The sequence below is a fragment of the Ovis aries genome, chromosome 13, assembly GCF_016772045.2.
Source record: "Ovis aries strain OAR_USU_Benz2616 breed Rambouillet chromosome 13, ARS-UI_Ramb_v3.0, whole genome shotgun sequence".
NCBI lineage: Eukaryota > Metazoa > Chordata > Mammalia > Artiodactyla > Bovidae > Ovis > Ovis aries.
In genome coordinates, this window is record NC_056066.1 from 56,446,826 (window position 1) to 56,468,629 (window position 21,804).

Below are 21,804 nucleotides of genomic sequence, written 5' to 3' on the forward strand. Positions count from 1 at the left end.
AACAGCTCATCAAGTGCCCTGGAGAGCCACAGTAACGTTGCTCCACAGACAAAAAACAAAACACGACAATTCTCCAGAAATCAAACTTCAAGTCATGGAATACTGTGATCCAACTGATAGAGGATTCAAAACAGCTGTCACGGAGAAAAGCAATGAGCTACAAGAAAGCTCAGAAAGTTCAACAAGCTCAGGAATAAAATTAAAGAACAGACAGAATACTATACCAAAGAGATTGAAACTCTACAAAAGAACAAAAATTATGGAGGGGAAAAATTCAATCAACAAGATAGAGAATGCAAGTGCAAAGCACTGGAGATAGAGGAGACGACAGGCAAGAGAGAATTGGTGAGCTTGGAGATGGAAGTCTAGAAGCGACTCAGGTCCCCTAGAGGAGAGAAAGTGTGAGAGCGAAAGTCACTCAGTCGTGTCCGACTCTTTGTGCCTCCATGGACTGACTATACAGTCTGGAATTCTCCAGGCCAGAATACTGGAGTGGGTTGCCACTCCCTTCTCCAGGGGGTCTTCCCAACCCAGGGATTGAACCCAGGCCTCCTGTATTGCAGGTGGATTCTTTACCAGTTGAGCCACAAGGGAAGCCCAGAGGAGGAGAGCGAATACCTCAAAAAATGAGGAAATTCTAAAAGAACATTATTATGACTCTTTTAGGATGGACATTAGGAGAGTGAGAAGGCAAGATTTTATTTAAAGAAATAATAGCTGAGGACTTCCCTGGTGGCCCAGTGATTAAGAATCCACCTGCCAATTCAGGGGGGCATAGGTTCGATACCCGGTCCAGGAAGATCCCACCTCCCCCGGAGCAAATAAACCCATCCACTACAACTTACTGAGTCTGTGACAGCAACTACCGAAGCCTGGGTACCTACAGTCTGTGCTTCACAACAAGAGAAGTCACCTCAATGAGATGCCCACACACTGTAACTAGACAGCGGCCCCTGCTCGCTGCAACTATGAAGCCCCAGCAGGGCCAAAAGTAAATAAAATTCTAAAAAGAAATCAGAGCTGAGAACACCCCAGACCTGGGTAAGGGACAGACAGACAAGTCCATGAAGCGAAGGGAACACCTAATTACCTCAAAAGGGACCTTCCTTCTCCAAGACACCCTGTATTAAAACTGTCAAAAGTCAATCACCAAGAATTTTCAAGGCATCCCAAGGAAAAAGAAAAGTGACCTACCAAAGAACCCCATCAGGCTGCCAGTGGAACTCTACAGGCCAAGGGAGTGGCCTGGCCTCCTCACAATACTGAAACAGAGGGACTGTCCCCCAAGATTCTATCCAGAAAAGTTTTCATTCAGATAGGGAGGAGAAGTAAATGCTTTCCCAGACACACAAAGGCTGAAAGAGTCAGACCTGCTCTGGACCGGCCTTACAGGAAACGCTGAAAGGAGCTCTTCCACCTGAACAAAAGGCGACAGCACACGCCTGTGTGATAACATGGTGGCAGGCAGTCAGAAACTGCAGTTCTACATCAGAGTGGGCTTTTAAGGCGGCTCAGATGGTGAAGAATCCACCTGCAATGCAGGAGACCTGAGTTCGATCCCTGGGCTGGGAAGATCCCCTGGAGAAGGGCATGGCAACCCACTCCAGTATTCTTTCCTGGAGAATCCCATCGACGGAGGGGCCTGGCGGGCTACAGCCCATGGGGTCACAAAAGGTCAGACACAACTGAGCAACTAAGCATAAAGGTTAAAAGAGGAAAATTTTAGTAAAAATAACTATGTGAAAGTGTTAGTTGCTGAATCGTGTCTGACTCTATGACCCCAAGGTCTGTAACCCACCAGGCTCCTCTGTCCATGGGATTCCCCAAGCAAGACTGGAATGGGTTGCCATGTCCTCCTCCAGGGAATCTTCCCGACCCAGGGATCGAACCTGGGTCTCCTGCATTACAGACAGATTCTTTACTGTCTGAGCCACCAGGGAAGCCCCAAAATAACTATCGCTACCTTCAATTTGGTAACAAACGCGAACATAAAAAGGAATAACGTGAAACATAAAAGGGGAAGAAGAAAAGGACAGAAAGCATATAGGCCAAAGAAGGTGAGAAGGCTACCAGCAGAAAGAGGGCTGTTGCGTCTATGATACGATTGATGCAGACATGGTGAGCACAAAACGTGACTCTAGAGCAGAGACACAAGCGCAAGAAAGAGAAAACAAACAGTGTTCTGGAAAGTCACCAACCCCAAATACAGATACACAGGGAAAAAGCAGCAGTGGCGAGCCAGTGCTACCAGAAGCCGGAGACAGAACGGCAGCACATCCTCCTGTATCAGGGATCACCCTAAATGCACATGGATGGAGCCTTCCAGTCAAAAGACACAGACCACTGGACTGAAAAGTAAGGCCCACGAGGCCCTTCTCCAGGGTCCCCTGACCCTGCCTCTCCCCACTCGAGCGGCCCTTTTCAACAAAAAAAGAGACAACCATATGCTGCCTCCAAGAGACACATCCTAGCTTTAAGGACAAGCACAGGTTCAAAGTGAGGGTATAGAAGATGCTACTATAAGCAAACAGCAGCTGAAAGGAAGTGGATGTAGCCGTACTTATATCAGGGGAAGTAGACTTCAAGTCACAAGAGCAACAAGAGACAAAGATGGACTTATATAATCTTTTTCAACAAATGGTGTTGGAACAACTGGACACCCACACACAAAACTGAAAACAAAAAATGAACCTAGACACAGATGTTCCTCCCTTCACAAAAATGAATTCAGAGTGGATCACAGACCAAAATATAAACTATTACATGATAAAAATCCTAGATCACACAGGCAGTAACCAAGGTGACCTAAGGTATGGCAATGACTTTTTATATACGAGAGCAAAGGCACACTTCAAGGAATAAACCAACTAATCAGTTAAAACTTCTGTTAAAGACAATGTTAGGAGTATGATGAGAAGAGTTATGGAGTGGGAATCAACATTTTTGAAATATATCTGATAAGCAAATGTCATCCAAAATATACCAAAACCCTTAAAACTCAACAATAAGAAAACAAACCACCCAATTAAAAAATGGACCCAAAACCTTAAGAGACACCTCACCGTTTGGATATAGATGGCGAATCAACAAATGGAAAGATACTCCATCTCACGTGCCTAGACACTGAGATGTGTGTTAGTGTGTGTTAGTCGCTCAGTCTTGTCCGACTCTTTGCGACCCCATGGACTGTAGCCCACCAGGCTCCTCTGCCCATGAGATTTGCCAGGCAAGCATACTGGGGTGGGTTGCCAAAGATGCTCCATGTCATGTGCCACTAGGGAAATGTGAATTAAAACAATAATGCAATACCACTACAAACCTATTAGAATGGCCAATATCCAGGACACCGACAACCAACCAAATGCGGGTCAGGATATGGAGCAACAGAACTTTGTCCCAGTGCTGGTGGGAACAGAAAAAGCTACAGTCACCCTGGAAGACTGGGGGTTTCTTACAAAACTCAACAAACTCTTTACCATGTGACCCAACAACTGCACGCTTTGGTATTCACCCAAAGGATTTGAAAACTTATACCCACACAAAAACCTACACACGGATGTCTACAGCAGCTTTGTTCACAGTTGCCAAAACTTAGAAACAACCAAGACTTCCTTCAGTGGGTGAAAGGATAAATGAACTGTGGTACCTCCAGACAGTGGAATATTATTCTGTGTGAAAAAGAAATGAGGGTGTGAGGAGGAGACAAACAGGTGAAGGAGCTGAAGAGGCACAAACTCCCAGTTAAAAAATAAGCGAGTCACAGGCAGGAAATGTACAGTATGGGGAATATGGCCAATAATTAAGCAGTATCTTCGTATGGTGACAGATGGTAACTAGACCTACGGAGACCATTCTGAAATGCATAGAAATATTGAATCACTCTGTTGTGTACCAGGGACTAACATAGTGTGGTTGTAGGTTCAAAAGCAAACTCACAGAGAGATCAGACTTGAGGTCACCAGCAGCAAGGGGTGGAAGGAGGAGGAATTGGATGAAGGGGGTCAAAAGGCACACATTTCCAGCTGTAAGATAATTAGGGAATGTAACGTACATGATAAACATGATCAGTAGAGTTGACATTGATGTTTGTTATATATGAGTTTTAAAGGAGCAAGTCCTAAGAGTGCTCATCACAAGAAAAAAATGTCTCTTCTTTAGTTTTGTATTTAAATGAGATGACAGATGTTTACTACACTTATGTGAAATTCATTTCAGGATGTAGGTAAGTGAAGAACATTATGCTGCGCACCTAACTTACACAGTGTTATTTATTAATTATATCGAAAAAAAATTGGGAAAAAGTAAAAATAAGGGGGGGGGGAATTAAATGAGTCATCCAGCCACAAAGTGACATGGCAGAAGCATAAAATGTATATTACTGTGTGAAAGAAGCCAGTGTGAAGAGACTGCCTACTGTACAATTCCAGCCGTGACACACTGGAAAAGGCAGAACCAGGGAGACAAAAATGGTGAGTGCTTGCCAGGGGTTGAGGAGGGGGAGGTGTGAGCAGACGGAGCACAGAGGATCGTCAGTGTGGTGAAAACTCTCTACTGATGCACAAAGATGGACATGTCACTGTCCATTTGTTCAGAATCACAGCACACCCACACCAAGGACAGACCCGAATTAAAGCATGGACTTTGGGGGATGCGTCAATGTAGGTTCATCAGTTGTAACAAATGCTGCCATTCTGGAGAGGGTGTTGATGATGTGGTGGGGTGGGGGGCCTGTGCAGGTATGGGGCAGGGGATACAGGAAAACTCTGTTCGCTCTTAATTTGCTATGAACCTAAATTGCTCTAAAAAGCATGCTGTTGGGTTAGTCACTCTGCCATGTCTGACTCTTTGTGATCCCATGGACTGTAGCTTGCCAGGCTCCTATGTCCATGTGATTCTCCAGGCAAGAATATGGGAGTGGGTTGCCATTCCCTTCTCCAGGGGAACTTCCAGACCCAGGGATTGAACCCAGGTCTCCTGCATTGCAGGCAGATTCTTTAACGGCTGAGCCACCAGGGAAACCCAAACAAAGCTTCCCTTACCAGGAACTGAACCTGGCCCATGACGGCGACAGCACCGAATCCTAACCGCTAGATCACCAGGGACTAAGAAGAAAAATCTTTTCTAAAAGTCACCTTTGACGGACCTGAGAACATGCTGCGAGTCCTGCTGCTGTCTGGGGCTGACTGCTCATGCCCATAAAGGTATCGGGTATGCGGGCGGGTATGTGTGAAAATGTGTGTGAGAGCATGTACACGTGGCAGGAGATCTGAACACATAGCCCGTAACACATCCCTCTGTACTGATCAAGGCACCGGGTTTGCCTTGCATGAAAATCCAACGGTCAGACCCAGACTATAGCAAATACACTTTTCACTTCAACCGGAACCAAAAGGACAGTCTGATCAGAACAGCTGATTCAGGGGCAGGTCTGCCTCAGATGGGGCCCCCACCGCCTCAAGAATTAAGCCCTAATGTAGATGTTACTAGAGGACTCTGGTGGATGAGATGTTTGACAACACACACTTCCCGGAGTGCTGACACTGGACAGACATCACGTGCAAAGGATCCGTCGACACCAAGTTATGAGGATAAATACATACCAGTGCAGTTTCTTCAAGAAAATCAGAGATGCCAAGGGAACATTTCATGCAAAGATAGGCTCAATTAGAACAGAAATGGTATGGACCTAACAGAAGTAGAAGATATTAAAAAGAGGTGGCAAGAATACAGAGAAGAACTATACAAAAAGATCTTCATGACTCAGATAATCATGATGGTGTGATCACTCACCTTGAGCCAGACATCCTGGAATGTGAAGTCAAGTGGGCCTTAGAAAGCATCACTACGAACAAAGCTAGTGGAGGTGATAGAATTTCACTTGAGCTATTTCAAATCCTAAAAGATGATGCTGTTAAAGTGCTGCACTCAATATGCCAGCAAATTTGGAAAACTCAGCAGTGGCCACAGGACTGGAAAAGGTCAGTTTTCATTCTAATCCCTAAGAAAGGCAATGCCAAAGAATGCTCAAATTACTGCACAATTGCACTCATCTCACATGCTAGTAAAGTAATGCTCAAAATTCACCAAGCCAGGCTTCAGCAATACGTGAACCATGAACTTCCAGATGTTCAAGCTGGTTTTAGAAAAGGCAGAGGAACCAGAGATCAAATTGCCAACATCCACTGGATCATGGAAGAAGCAAGAGAGTTCCAGAAAACATCTATTTCTGCTTTATTGACTATGCCAAAGCCTTTGACTGTGTGGATCACAATAAACTGTGGAAAATTCTGAAAGAGATGGGAATACCAGACCACCTGACCTGCCTCTTGAGAAATCTGTATGCAGGTCAGCAATCAACAGTTAGAACTGGACATGGAACAACTGACTGGTTCCAAATAGGAAAAGGAGTATGTCAAGGCTGTATATTGTCACCCTGCTTATTTAACTTATATGCAGAGTACATCATGAGAAATGCTGGGCTGGATGAAGCACAAGCTGGAATCAAGATTGCCTGGGGAAATATCAATAACCTCAGATATGCAGAAGACACCACCCTTATGGCAGAAAGTGAAGAAGAAATAAAGAGCCTCTTGATGAAAGTGAAAGAGGAGAGTGAAAAAGTTGGCTTAAAGCTCAACATTCAGAAACTAAGATCATGGCATCTGGTCCCATCATTTCATGGCAAATAGATGGGGAAACAGTGGAAACAGTGGTAGACTTTATTTTGGCGGGCTCCAAAATCACTGCAGATGGTGATTGCAGCCATGAAATTAAAAGACGCTTGCTTCTTGGAAGAAAAGTTATGACCAGGCTAGACAGCATATTAAAAAGCAGAGACATTACTTTGTCAACAAAGGTCCATCTAGCCAAGGCTATGGTTTTTCCAGTAGTCATGTATGGATGTGAGAGTTGGCCTATTAAGAAAGCTGAGTGCCAAAGAATGGATGCTTTTGAACTGTGGTGTTGGAGAAGACTCTTGAGAGTCCCTTGGACTGCAAGGAGATCCAACCAGTCCATCCTGCAGGAAATCAATCCTGAATATTCATTGGAAGGACTGATGTTGAAGCTGAAACTCCAATACTTTGGCCACCTGACATGAAGCTAACTCATTTGAAAAGACCCTGATGCTGGGAAAGATTGAAGGCGGGAGGAGAAGGGGACGACAGAGGATGAGATGGTTCGATGGCATCACTGACTCAACGGACATGAGTCTGAGTAACTCTGGGAGTTGGTGATGGACAGGGAGGCCTGGCGTGTTGCAATCCATGGGGTTGCAGAGAGTCAGACACGACTGAGTGACTGAACTGGACTGAGTGCAGCGTCTGTGATGAATAATCGATGAAGCCGCCGCCTGGCACTTCTCTCCTTCTGCACCTCCGTCTGTCAGTCCTAAGTCGCTTTAGTTGTGTCTGATTCTCTGTGACCCTATAAACTGTAGCCCCGCCAGGCTCCTCTGTCCATGGGATTCTCCAAGCAAGAATACTGGAATGGGTTGCTATTTCCTCCTCCAGGGGATCTTCCCAATCCAGGGATTGAACCTGCGTCTTTTAGGTCTCCTGCATTGGCAGGCCGGTTCTTTACCACCAGCACCACTTCTGCACCTCAGAGATCTAATAAAATACCAGCTGTGACCCTAGGAGTGAGGTTTGAACTCGAGAAAAGCCAAGAAAAGCTGATCTTTGCTGCTGCCTTACCGGGCAAAGCAGAATGTGTTCATGGGTTTTTCCCACAGTGAATCCTTTTCCCCTGAAAGTAAGACGTGTAGACTCTTCCCAGAACTGATATGGAATTTCTCCCTCCAAGCATATTGTCTCAGAAATCCATAACTCTGAGGGAGCTACGGACACACACGAGAGCATAACAAAGGTGAAGAGCTCACATTCTGTACTGGATTTCAGGGCTCAGGGATCCCAGATGGTGTACCAAGGCCTCAGTCACCGATGTCAGGGCTCCTCTCTGGATGTGGGGCTCTCCAGGTGTGCCTCACTGTGCGCAATGGGCCCAGCCCTCCATGGATGCTTGAAGGGTTGGATGTGAGCCCCTGACTTTGAGCCCCAATGCTGGTACCCACAGGAGGGGCAGCTTCGCCCAGGTTTGCAAATATAATCAGTGCAGCCCTTCCCAAGCACAGCCTGGTGGGACCCTGGGCATGTTAACATCAGCAGAGCTTCTAGAATGAGTTCTATCCTCCCTGTTCCCATCACTACTGTCAATCTCCAAGTTCAGTTAAGGACACTGGTTTTTGGGGACAAACAACAAGAGACTCAGGTTTGACCCACACCCTGGGAGAAACCTCGAAGGAGGAAAGTGGCTGATCCCCACAAGGGACTACAGACACCGCCTCCTTCCATCCCAATACCCAGTCATGCATGACATTTATTGTGTGTGTAGCACGTGGGGCTGCAGACATGGCAGGAACCTCTGCCTGATGAAGCCCTGACCTCAGGCATCTGTGCTTGTGCGGAGAGGACTCAGGGACAGAAGGTGAGGGAGGGGCCAGCAGGGCCATGGTGCGGAAGAGTCACTTGTTTATGCCTGCCACCTTCCTGGTGGAGGTGGCATTTTAAACCCAGTGGAGCTGCACATACCTCCTACTCAGTGGGAATGGGAGCCCTGTGGTAGATGCATGTGGAGGTAGGGGGTGTGGCCAGGTCCCCAGAGGCCCAGGAGGAGGCAAGCCAGGTGATGGGGACAGGCCACAGGGGTCTCGGTGAGGACTGCCATTAAAACCTCAGGAAGCCCCTGGAGGGGTGTGAGCAAGGGGTGATGTTGCCCGATGTTCATCTGTGTGGAGGGGCTAGAACAGGGGTGATGGTGGAAGCAGGGGGGTTCCGGGGGAGGCCGAGTCCAGGCAAGAGAGAATGCAGCAGCTCAACAGAGGAGAATCGGCCTGACATCTCCAAGGAGGCGCCACCTGCATGTCAGGAGCAAGGTCACGAGTGGTGAGATGGCCCCAGGTAGTGGAAGGTCAGAGGCCCTGCTCATGGGGACAGGAACAGTCTGGGTTTGGAGGCAAAGGTCTAGAGCTCAGATCCGAAGGGGTCAGGTCAGAGACATCTCCGAGACCCCAGTGGACGTGCTGAGTCCACAGAGGACCTCTTGGAGCTCAGGGCACATGGGCTGGAGGACCATTGGATAGGCAGACGGCAGTCAAAGCCTTCACCCAGGAGCTACCCACTCACTCCTACTTAGAACTGGGTGTGTGTGGATGAGAGGCACCAGCCCTCTGGCAGACAGCAGTGAAACACATAATCAATGAATAACTGATAGATTTGTGAAGAGACAGAGAGGCTTCCCTGGAGGCTCAGACAGTAATGAATCCACCTCCAATGCAAAAGACCCAGGTTTGATTCCTGGATCAGGAAGATCTCCTGGAGAAGGAAATGGTAATCCACTCCAGTACTCTTGCCTGGAAAATCCTACGGACAGAGGAGCCTGGCGGGCTACAGTCCAAAGAGTTGCAAAGTCAGACACAACTGAGCAACGAACACTTCACTTCAGAAGATAGATATTCGCAAAAATCATGGTAAAATTGCAACTGTGTGGAGCGCTGAAGGAAGGGTCAGAGTGCTGTCTTTAGAATGAGGATGAGGGAGTTTGATCTGATCAGCGAGGAGGAGGCAGAGGTAGGTAGGGACCTGCCCAGGCTGCAGGTGGCCCCGCAGCTGAGGGCCTGATGATGGGGTTGGTAGGTGTCAGGGGGTAAAAGGCCCTGCGGATGACCCTGCTCCATGGGAAGAGGAGCAGGTTACAGCATCAGGAGCAGCTGCTCCAGGTGGACCGTGACCCCCAAAGATTGGTGTACCCAGAACCTGGGAACGTTCGTGACCTTATTGGCTGGTGGGGGGGAGGGGAATGTAATTTGCTTTTGCAGATGTAATTAAGGTAAGGATCTTAAAATGAGGAGATCATCCAGGATTATCCAGATGGGCCCTAAATCCCATGATAAGGAAAGGAGAGGACACACAAGAGCTGATGCAAGACGGTGGCAGCGATCTGACTGATGTAGCCACAAGGCAAGGCCCACCTGGAGCCCCCGGCAGCTCAGAGAGGCAGGGAGGATCCTCCCCTTGAGCCAGAGGGAGCCCGGAGCAGTGGGCAGAGGTCAGAGGAGCTCCAAACACTGTACAAGGCACAGGGCAGCCCCACACAGAGGACCGTCCAGCCCTCAGTGTTGCCGAGGTCGAGGGACCTGTTTCAACCCTGATCCCTGCCTACATCAGCCATTCTCAGACATCACCCTGTCCTGTAGGAGGCTGATGACTGTTTAAGGGGGAAAGTCCCAGAACCAGGTAAGTCTGGGGAACACTACAGGCTTCAGCCTCTTCTCAGATGTCCAGGGTCTTTGGCTCTGGGTTTCTGACATGAAGACCCTGGTTTGACTTCTGTCAGCCACTTCCAACCACATGAGAGCTTCATCCCCACCCCACCTCCCCGATACACACTATGGCTGGTGCTCCCGGAAGTGCTTCACTAGACCCAAAGTGGACAAGGTCCAGAGGGATGCAAGGTCACAGGAGGGGGTGACAGCCAAGGCCAGTATCCAGTCCTGGGCTCCTGGTCTGTCCACCTGGTCACGGCTGCCCCCACCTGACCCCCTTAGCAACAACCAAGTCACAGTCAATACCAACCCTTCCCTGTTTTCCATCAACACTGGGACCAGGTCCCCAGGGGCTCCCTGCAGACTGTGGTGATTGTCCCCATGAGATGCTTTCAGGAGGAACAATAACCCTCCCCTAAAGGCCTTACAGCCGTGTTACTCTTGACCCTCCTACAAAAGACGGCGCTCAGCACAGCTCACATCAGGACCGAGTGCCCATTATCATGAGGGGTCTATGATGTTCTGGCTCACAAGCCCCCATATCCTCAAGGGTAAGACGGAGCAAATATTCTAACCTGGAGAACACATTCTGAGGACAGACAGACCTCCAAGGACCTGGTGGACACATGGTCCTGAACAAGCAGACACTGCCGGGTTTATAGTAGTTCTGAGAGGACCACTGGCATCAGCCCACCCTCCCTTCCTCCCTCTTCCGTCTCATCTTGCTTTCTTATTAACATTTTCTGCTACATCCTCCAAATGCTGGCAATCCAAGTGCCACCAACACAATGACATCCTGCCGCATCATCCCAAGCACTGATGCTCTCAGTCGCTGGCTGAGCCACTTTTGTTTTTTCAAATACACATGAAAACGTATATGCGACTGTCAGAATCAAACAAGTTTCCTTGGGTTCCTCCTAACTGTGCCCTGAGCCAGCCCACAGGCCCCAGCTCACATACAATGGGGCATCACTCTCCATTACTCCCTGGCACATGCCCTCCACCCTGTGCCCTTGGCTCTGGCAGCAGAAGAACCCCCAAACCTGCGCTTGGGCTCCATGCCTCTGGAAGGAGGCTCCCGCCCCAAGAGACCCACCCTCTGCTCACCAGAGATGATGGAGTCGTTCAGGGCCTCTTCATCCTGATACAAGAGCAGGTCGTCCTTGAGTTCAGAATTCAGGATCAGGTTCTCCTTATTCTCCTCAGACTCCTTGGCCACAGTCCGCTTACCGTCAGGGGCCCCGTCGAAGCTCCAGGCTTCCTCCCGCTCCTTGCCCCGCTCCACGCTGCACGTCCTCGACAGCCGGACATCCATGCGCTTCTTCGGGGACCCTTTACTGTCCCTGCCTTGGAAGCTGAATCAGAGATGCCGCTCAGGTTATTCACTGTCCCTGTCACCCAGACACCCTGCAAAGTTGACCTGAAGAGTTATAACGGGCTTTGCAAAGACAGCCCCTGAGTATGTGCAACTGATGCTCAGGAAAAGAAGTGCCAGAGGCTCACAGGGCTTTCAGCCCAAGGCTGCTCAGAATGTGTTGTTCTGAATGATGCTGGCATGCATGTAATAAAACCTGCTGAGACAGCGCAGCCAACCTGCAGATCAAGGATTTCCTAAGAACCGAGCAGGGCATCTTCTCTGCCCAATATTTCTGCCAAGCCACACGTGTGTTCTGGTATCTGTTTGGCCCTCCAGTGACTCACTAGTCTTCAGCCTATGAGGCATGTGAGGTCAAGAGTAAGAGTCAGCTTCCGGGCAGGTAACTTGTGCTCTCACCAGATGAAAATGGGATGCGATCAGAGTCCCCAGCAACATAACGGCTACTTCTCCCTCTCAGTCCTCTTGTGTGATGCTCCCGCTCGACCCTGAGTCCCTGGACCCTCCAGGGGAAATGCAGGGGCTTTGTGCCTGGTTCTCATGTGTACAATTCCCACCCTATCCCTCTCAGAATGTGGCCACTGAGACCAGCTACCAACCAGCTGCAGAGCCCGGTGCAAAATTGAAAAAGGAAGTGCCTTGCTCAACAACAGAATTCCAGGACAGTGAGAGCAGACCTATGAGGCCAGCCTGGATCCATCCCCTGTGACTCCTCCCAGTGAGACTGGCCTTGGATGGGGCGGTCCAGGCACACAGGTCCCCCTGTCAGGGGAGGGCCCTCACCTGTCCTGGCGGTGCTTGGTGGCCAGCGCCCTGTGCAGCTCCTCAATGACGCGGCTCGGGGGCAGAGGCCGGTGGACAGTGGTGAGATGAGGAGACCCCGTGGGCGTGGAAAGCTGTCCTCGGAGGGAAGGATCAGTACTTTTCCCACCAGAGCCTTGAAAGAGTGTGGCCTGGCCTGGGGCATGAGAAGAACCAGTAAGAAGATAAGTCTTTGGGGTCAGAGACGAGGGGCTTTGCTGAAACACAGGAGCCCATGAGCAGAGAGGACGCAGGGCTCCAGGCCAGATGAACTCACTCGTATCCTACCTGAGATGCTGTGCCTGGCTCCCTGCCCCCCGAGACAGAGATGGGTACATCCCTGATCAGTTCCCCTCCATCCTTGGGACCCCTGAGCTGAACGGATGGCAGTGCCCACAGGCCCTTGGCAGGGTCTCATGCACGGAAAGCCCCCTTCCTGTTTCTCTATGACAAACTTGACATCCTGAAGCCACACTTCCTCTTGTGGAAGCTGGAAGAACTCCCCAAGCTCTACAGCCACTGCTCAGCCTGGACCAGCACCACAGCCTCTCTTTGCTTCCCCATCACTCATTCACGTCTGCCTCCAATTTGCACCTCTCCTTGCGGGAGTCTTCTGATCATGGCTCTCCCATTCTCCTCGAGACAAGATCTGGGCTGATGACAAGTCCAAGGGCCCCACAGGTTGTTCCCAATCATATTTTAATATGATTATTTCTCTTTTTTAAAATATAAATTGAAGTATAGTTGATTTGAGTTTCCCTGGTGGCTCAGCAGTAAAGAATCCACCTGCCAATGCAGGAGAGGCAGGTTCGATCCCTGGGTCAGGAAGATTCCTGGAGAAGGAAATGGCAACCCACTCCAGTATCCTTGCCTGGAAAATCCCATGGATAGAGGAGCCTGGTGGGCTTCAGTCCACGGGGTTGCAAGAGTTCAACACAACTTTGCAACTGAATACTCAACACATAATTGATTTACAATATTGTGTTAATTTCAGATGTACAGCTAAGTGATTCAGTTTAATATTGAGACATATTTTGATATGTTTAAAAAAATAGGCAACATATTTTAAAAGTATTAAATGCCATGCGTGTGTGTACTCAGTGGGACTGACCCCATGGACTGTCTCCCGCCAGGCTCCTCTGCCCTTCCTCCTCCTCTGCTGCCGCCTAGTGGCCACATGTTGAAGCAAACATCTCGACCCTAAAGAAAATTAAGACCAAGTCGCCAAAATGCAGACTCAGCTATAAGAGATCCAGGCAGAAGTCCACAGCAGGTAACCCTCCTGTCCTCTCCCACTCCTAATCCATTCCTCAGAATCCTCACCCCTGAAGGGCGGGTGGGAGTCAGAGGAGCTGACCACAGGCTCCTGGGACCCACGATTTAAGGCGTGGGGAGAGTGGAGGGGTCATGGGATACAAAACGGGCTGAGGTCTGATCGCGTCCAAGCACAATGCGGGCAGAAAGTCTCTATGCAAATTACACAGGAGCCAGAATAAAGTGAGGGGTGTGCCTTAGCCAGTGGATTTATGTTTCAATGGATGGAGTGGGGACTATCGCGAAGATAGTAACAAAATACAGGATAGTATTATTTGCATCAGAACTTCATCTGTGTGACCATATCACCCAAGGACTAAATGCTCTGACTCATTCCCAGAGATGGAGATAGAGGCAGGAGGCAGATAAGGGGATCATATCACCTGACTGTTCCTTTGATCAGTCACCTGTGCTCGCTGAGCACCTGCTGTATGCAGACACTGGGATCTGGGCTGAGGGCAGAGTTCCCTCCCTAGAAGGGCTGGTCCAGGGATCAAGGGCTGAGCTCCTGGGAGTGCCTGGGGCTGGGCAGCTCCTGACAAGTGGTGAGTTGTCATATTATTGGTGGTGGTCAGGGATTAGAGTAATGCTGCTGAGCTCTGCAATCCACTGTCACCTTCATGCCCATTGCCCGCAGAGGCAGTGTAAGGATTTATTCTTAAAAACAATCATCTCTTTATGAAGGGCCTGCTTTTCCTGAGACCAGCAGTGTCTCTTGTTTCCAGCAGTGAGGAGACAACATGTACCAAAACTTGAAAAGTCAATGTCTCCATGTCCTGGGATCTTTCAGCCACGGTGCTCAAAGCTACAGAAGGAGATGCCCTGGGGGGCCTCTGCTTAGCTGGGCTCCCCACTCTGACCACCACCCTGTAGTCTGGTGTGGATTCCTGGCTCTGCCTTGCCGGTCGGAGCGCCCACAGAGGTGAGCAGAGATCGTAAGTGAGACAGAGAGAAAGAAAGGGAGGGGAGACAGGGTTGGGGGGGGAGGGAGGGAAGGAACAGAGAGATCGAAAGAGAAGGAGGGGAAGGGAGGTAGAAGAGGGGGTGATGAGAGGGAGGGACAGAGGTAAAGGGGAGGGAGGGAGAAGGTAAGAAGAAAGAGACAGACACTGACCCAGAAGCAGAGAAAGACAGTCAGACACATGAGCACCCAGATAGAAAGGCTGTGGTTGTGTCTCCCTCCTTCAGATTCTGGAAGAAATCTTTGACAATTGCCCCATGTTTGCTTAAGGGAGCCCAAGGCCCTGCTCCTGTCAACCAAGCTCCTCATCAAGGGCCACCCTCCCACCTTCAGCTCTGTTCCCCAGAACCTGCCCAGAGCCCCACCCACAGAAGCAAAGGGTGAGAGCCAGCCCACAGTGGGAGCCCAGTCAGGACCGGTGGGAGGCATGGATGGATGCTCGTAGACCCACCTGTGACACTTCTCGTGGTTCTGGAGCCTGCCTTGGGTGGTGGGGTGGGCAGCAGTGGGGGGCTTGGGAGCTGGCCCACGGATCTCTCCAGAGGTCTGGGAGGACTGTCCAGGGAGTCGGACGCAGCTAAGGCTTGAGACGGCTCGTCTGTGCTAGGTGGGAGGCTGCCGGTGGCGTCTGCTTCTTCCTCTCTGGATGCTGACGACATCTTGGCTGGTTCAAAGGAAAAACAGAGTACACAAACCACTGCTTCTCTGACTGGGGCAGGTGTGAAGACAGCGCGGGGGCTTTGGCTGGGTGGGCTTGTCATCATCAGACCGAGTACAGAGGGGTCACTTCCCATACACACGCAATTCCCAGGGAGCTCAACAATCAACAGAAACATCAGAAGCAGAGGAAGGAGGGAAGGAAGAGGGAGACAACTTCAAGAGTGTGGGTGACTCTGTCCCTTTTCCCCCTCAGCTGGTGGCACTGAGGCTCCCACCCCACCTGGGGTTGCTGGTCACCAACACAGGCTCTGGAATCAGACCCGAGCTGGCCCTGCACTTTCTCTGTGCCCTCGGATGAGTTACTGACCTCCTGTGTCTCCATTTACCATGGATGACGTTGGAGTAACAGCCAGAGTCCCTCCCAGGATTGCTGTGAGGTTTAACCAAGAAGCAACAACGAGATGCATGTCTAGCACATTGCAGACCTTCAAATTCCTGAGCTATTGATTTTCTGTGCCTGGTTTTCCACAGCCCTGCCCTGGGCGAGCCTGTGAGCTGAGTGGTGAGGGGGAAACAGGGGGGTTAGCTTTGAGGAAGAGTCAGCCAGCCCAGAGCCCCCTATCCCTCTTCTTCCAGCTGCTGGTCAGGTTCCTCCTGCTCCAAGAGCACTGCCTGTCCACCCCTGTGCCTTCGTCCTACCCATCAACCCTCTCCTTTCCCCCTTCTGTTTCTCCGGCTCAAGTTCCACCATCCGTCCCTCAACCACCATCTCACCAACAGTCCTTAAGCCCTCTGCCACACTTCCTTTCCACTTAGCTAATTGGGAAAAACCCATCTCTGGATGCAGCCTCCATCTGTTGGCTCCTGTCACCGTGGAGCGCTGTGGAAGAAAGACAGCGACACGGGAGGCCCCATCCTGGCGTCTCAGGACCCCCTCGCTCCACGCCCTTGGCTCTGCTCCATCCTGCAGTCACTCAGCTTCAGACCTTCCCTGTGTCTCACCCACCTCCACAGTTTCTTACTCCCTCCTCCCTTATAGCCTCACCTCCAGATTTAGAGAGGAAACTGAGGTCATCAGACCAAGGGGTGCAGGGGAGCTCAAACACAAACCTACCATCCCTGATATACCATTCCTCCTCCCCTGACACAAGAAGAGAGGCGGCTTCCCATCCCCACCTTGGGACTCCAGCCTCCCTACCCTCTCAGACCACATACCAGGTGCCCAGCCCTGGGGCAAAGCATTGCCCCTCATCATGTAATTTCATCTTTGCAACCACCTATGAGCGAAGAGCCTAACTCACTCTGCAAAGCTGGCCCCACAGTCACTGTGTAGGATTCACCCATCAGTCAGGGAGTATTCCTAGCAGGGAGGGGTGCTGTCCGTGGTGCTGACTGAGGCAGGCCTGATCCTGTCCGCACAAACCTCCGAAACTGTAGAAGGGACACTGCACGTCCCATACACCCCACTGTCATCACCATTTCCATTTTCTTATTGTCCCTGTTGGAAGCTGAAGACCTCACCGGCCAGACCTTCTCCCTTGTGAAGCTCATGGAGATGCAGAAGGGCTGGGCCTCCCAAATCCTGATGATCAAGATCTGAGAAAAGAAAGGTCCCCTTCCCACCCACTGCAGATGTCAGTCAGGTTTGTATCACTGAGAACAGCCATTATAGCATGATCCTCACTTTATGTCCTGTATGGATATGCATGTGAAAACACTACAATTTTATTATTATTACATATGCCTTATTTAGCTTTTAAGTCGAAATTTTTTTAATTGGAAGAAGAATGCTTTATAATGTTGTCTTGGTTTCTGCCATAAAACAATGTGGTTCAGTCACAGTTTTTATATATATACACACACACACGTATATACATATATACATACATATATATATATATATGTATATATATATATCTCCCCCCCTCCCTGTTGAACCTCACTTCCCCCCATCCCACCCCTCTAAGTCATCACAGAGAGCCAGGCCAGGCATCTTGTGTTATAGAGCAGCTTCCCACTAGCTATCTGGGCTTCCCTAATGGTCCAGCAATAAAGAATCTGTCTGCCAGTGTAAGAGACGTGAGTTGGATCCCTGGGTGAAGAAGATCCCCTGGAGAAGGAAATGGCAACCCACTGCAGTATTCTTGCCTGGAGAATTCCATGGACAGAGGAGACCGGGAGACTACAGTCCATGGCGTTGCAGAGAGTGGGACGTGACTGGGCACGCATGCACACGGCACTGTTGGTCTATTTTGCACATCCCAGTGTATACATGTCAATGCTGCTCGCTCACCTTGCCCCACCCCTCCTCCCCCTGCTGTGTCCACAACCCTGTTCTCTACTTGTGTATCTCCATTCCTTCCCTGAAAATAGGCTCATCGGTACCGTTTTTCTAGATTCTCTCTGTGTGTGTGTATACACATACATACATAAATACATAATATTTGTTTTTCTCTGACTGTACTTCAAGCTGTATAATAGGCTCTAGGGTCATCTACCACACTGCAACTGACTCAGTATAACTGTCCTCAAAAGTATGATTTGTTCATAGATTTTTTTTTAAGACTCCTAGACTTCAAGACCATTGTTATATCCTACAAACTGTTACCTGTTACTTCTAAAAGTCTACAATTCTGATTGTTTTAGTGAAAAAGTTTCACAAAAATATGAAAAAACATTTTCTGCTTCTGGGTAAAAACAGACGTGTGGTTTCCTGTTGAGCCAGAGGCAAGTGAGAGCTCCACATGGGCAGCAGCCCTGTAACTGTGTTGGGTCTCCTGGTCTGTGTAAATCAGTGCAGGGCAGTGGACCCTGATTCCTGGGAGGCCATGCTCCTTGTCCAGACCCTCAGCGGCCATGCTTGCAGATGGAAGCACCAGCAGATGGGCTGGCATGAGCCTGGAGGACTAGTTCCAGGCTTGGTTCCTACCCTCTGAGCACCCAGCATGCTCCCCATGTCACGGTTTCGGGGGAGACAGGTGACAGAGGAATGACTCACCTGACCTCAGGCCCCCCACTCTTCCACATCCACGCTTCTCCTCTGTTGTGATCGACTTATTCAAGAAGCATGACCTTGGTCTCCAATTGCTAAACCTCAGTTTCCTCAGCTGTATAAAATACCTGCTGCTGCCCACCACCAGGGAGGGAGGGAGACTTCCATGAGATCACAGAGCAGTTGTGAGAAGCAATTCAGAACTTTGGACAGTTACAAGCCACTCTGCTAGGGAGAAAAGCATTTTGGAACATCAGCCATGGGCTCCATCCACCAGATGCTGTGAGACAACCAGACTGTCTCCAGACGCTGCCCAGTGTCCCCTCCAGAGGGACGCCCAAGGCTTGAGAGCCCCTGCTTGTGGCAGACACTACTCAGACTTCCGAGGAGATGCTCTGTGGGGTCTTGTGGAGAGGGCGGCCCCTCCTGACACCCACAGCTGTTTGATATTAAGTCCCCTGGGTCCTGTCACCATGGAAACTCCAACAGGCCAGTTTCCCCCTCTGGGCCTTGGTTTCCTCACTGGAAATATGGACAAGGTGGGCATGTCTGAATTGGGTTCCACAGGTTCCCTTGGGAGGGTCACCGAGAGGAGCGTTAGCAAGGAGACAGAGCAGCCCAGGGTCAGGGTCCCCACACCCTTGTTGGCCAGAACAGGTCCACTGGGCTGTCTCAGCAGAGTCCTCCCACCTCTGTGGCTCCTGGACACCATGTCCCCTGGGGCCCTCCTGCCACACTGGCCTCACCTGCTCAGCCCCTCTCAGGCTCCTCCGGACTGCCCCAGCACTAAGCCCTCGGTCCTCTTCTCCTTAACTCACTCTCTCATCTAATTCTCTCCTCCAGTCCTCTGGCTTCAGAATCCATCCCATCTCTGTCAACCCTTGACCCTTTCCCAGCGCTCCAGACTCATCCATTATTAGCCACTCTGACACCTGTGTCTGGAGGTCAACATCAAAATGAAACACAGGCAAACCCATCTCCTGATTTCCCAGGAGAAACCACCCCCTACTCCCTCTTCTCTCTCACTTATCCATCCATCCATCTCACAAGTGTCTTTGCCGAGGCACCCTCCTAGGAGCTGTGGACAATGACGCTGATCAAGACAGAACCCCACCTTCACCAGACTCAGTTCATGGTCCCCCAGCCATCCAGCCAGACTAGACACAATGCTCCATCCCTCTCCTGTCCTCCTCACCATCCAATTCATGAACACATCTTGGGCACACTACTTCCAAAACAGTTCTCAGAAATAGTCCTCTCAGTGTCAGCCACTCCAGCCTCTGCCTGGACCTCAGCAGTGGCCTTCAAGCTCCTTTCCTCCAGCCCATGATGCCCCAAATCGAGTCTCTAAAGAAGAGGGTGGCAAACTGTTGTATAAAGGGCTTTGGCTTTGCAGGTTATAAAGTCTCATGAATGGCAACCCACTCCAGTATTCTTGCCTGGAGAATCCCACAGATGCAGGAACCTGGTGGGCTACAGGGCTATAGTCCATAGGGTTGCAAAGAGTCAGACAAGACTGAGTGACTAACACTTTCATATCATGGCCCAAACCTATTGTCTAAAATAGGGGCAGTAAACTTCTCTGTAAAGGGCTCGGCTTTATATCTTATAAGGTCTCTTGGTGCAGAAAATTCTGCTGGCGGACACAAAGAGCAAACTCACCTGGCGGCCCGCCTAAGTGGATGTGGGGCCACGTGTCACCTCAGTGTTGCCCAATAGACCTTTCTCAGATGATGGAAGTGCTTCCGCCTTCTCTACTACAGTAGCCACACTGGCCAGTTAGCACCTGACCAGTGGCTGATGGAACAGGAGAACTGGATTTTCAAATTGCTTTTGGTTTAAATTCAGATAAATCACCACGCAGCTAGTGGACAGGGTGGCTCTGGATTTCTGGGAGTCAATGGCCACAGCCCTTCAACCAGAGAGATCTCAGGATAAGCTTCCAGCAGACCCATGGAGGTCCCCTTACCCCACCGGCCCAAGGTGGAATGTAGGTCCCCCATGTGCTCTTAGGGATCTGGGATTCAACACACCAGGCACTTGCACCCCAAATGTCCTGTGATTCTTTCCTCAAAACTCATCACACATTGAGTCCTCACACCCCAACCAGTCTGAAGGGTCCTAGTCTGGGGAACTTGTATCTCAGCACCTCCTCTCGAAATCAGCATCTTCCTTCTCACCCCATGTGAGCGTGCAGCTACCACTGTACTCCAGAATACTGTGACGCTGAAACATTAACATCTCAAGGGCTGTGTCGATTTTTTTTTTTTTTTTTAATGTAAAAGCGGACGTCAGCTTTGCATGTTCGCTGCATTTGGAATTCCTTCACGGCATTTGGGACACCTTCAGGGTGTCCCTTCCTGCCCTGACCAGCAGAGGTCGCTGCTCACCCACCGAGCTCCCAGCCAAAGTTCTGCCTGGGACATGCTGGGCGGGGAGGGGGGTGGGCGCTTGCTTTATAACCTGTTATCACCCACCAGAGACGTTCTGAGACTGAGACAGACCAGCCTGAGAGGAGGGACTGGGTGGGCTGGGGGGACAGCTGCTGTGGTCAGTTTCAGTGAACCCCAGTGACAACCTGCATGCTTGGACATGGGCAAGGAGACTAGCCAACTCCCAGAAAAGAGGTTCCACAGCTCGGGCCAAGCAGTGGACATCGGTGACGTATGGACACCTGCTGAGAGGCTGGTGTTGGGTACAGGGAGGGTGCTACCTCTGCCTGGTCACCAGGCTCATGGTGCCAGCCCACGAGCTGATTGTACAGACAAAGGCAGGCTGGGTCTGACCTGTAGCCAGCAATCTGCCGACCCTCTTCTAAATGACAGAATCACCCACATTCCAGAACATGCCAGAAGCACAGCAAAGTCTGGCTATAGTTGGGGCTGTTGAATGTTATAGTTAAGAGCATGTCTGGGAATCAAATCCCAGCTTCACCACAGATGCGCTCTGTGGCGTCAGGGAAGTGACTTAATCTCTCTGGTCCATCTTAAAAGAAAAAGGAAGACTTCCCTACAGCTGACTCAGGCTGGTGTTTGGCAGAAACCAACGCAATATTGTAAAGCAGTTATCCTTCGATTAAAAATAAGTAAATTTAATTTTTACAAAATGGGGGCCTTCCCTGGTAGTAAAATGAGAAAGGATTCTCCTCATAATGCAGAGGACGCAGGTTCACCCCTGGTCAGGGACCTGAGAGCTCACGTGCCACGGGGCAACTCAGCCTGTGCACCGCAGCCACTGAGCCCATGAACTCTAGAGCCTCTGCAACAAGAGAAGCTGCTGCAAGGAGCCCCAGCACTGCAACTGAGAGGAGCCCCGACTCACCACAAACAGAGAAAAGCCTGAACACAGCAATGAAGACTCAGCACAACCAAAAATAAAAT

The 21,804-nt window shown here is 50.2% G+C and overlaps 1 protein-coding gene across 5 annotated transcripts in view; it reads right to left on the minus strand.

Annotated features, from left to right (window-relative positions):
• The window catches only part of PHACTR3 (phosphatase and actin regulator 3), a 205,446-nt gene that overhangs the window by 54,441 nt on the left and 129,201 nt on the right, over positions 1-21,804 (minus strand). For 4 of the 5 annotated variants that reach the window (XM_060396950.1, XM_004014426.6, XM_060396949.1 and 1 more), the window contains 3 exons: positions 15,224-15,436; positions 12,480-12,654; positions 11,429-11,676 (listed from right to left, as the gene is read on the minus strand). In XM_060396950.1, coding sequence (XP_060252933.1) covers positions 11,429-11,676; positions 12,480-12,654; positions 15,224-15,436 — 636 coding nt within the window. The remainder of the gene's footprint in view (positions 1-11,428; positions 11,677-12,479; positions 12,655-15,223; positions 15,437-21,804) is intronic. The other variant, XM_060396951.1, reaches the window with a different exon arrangement.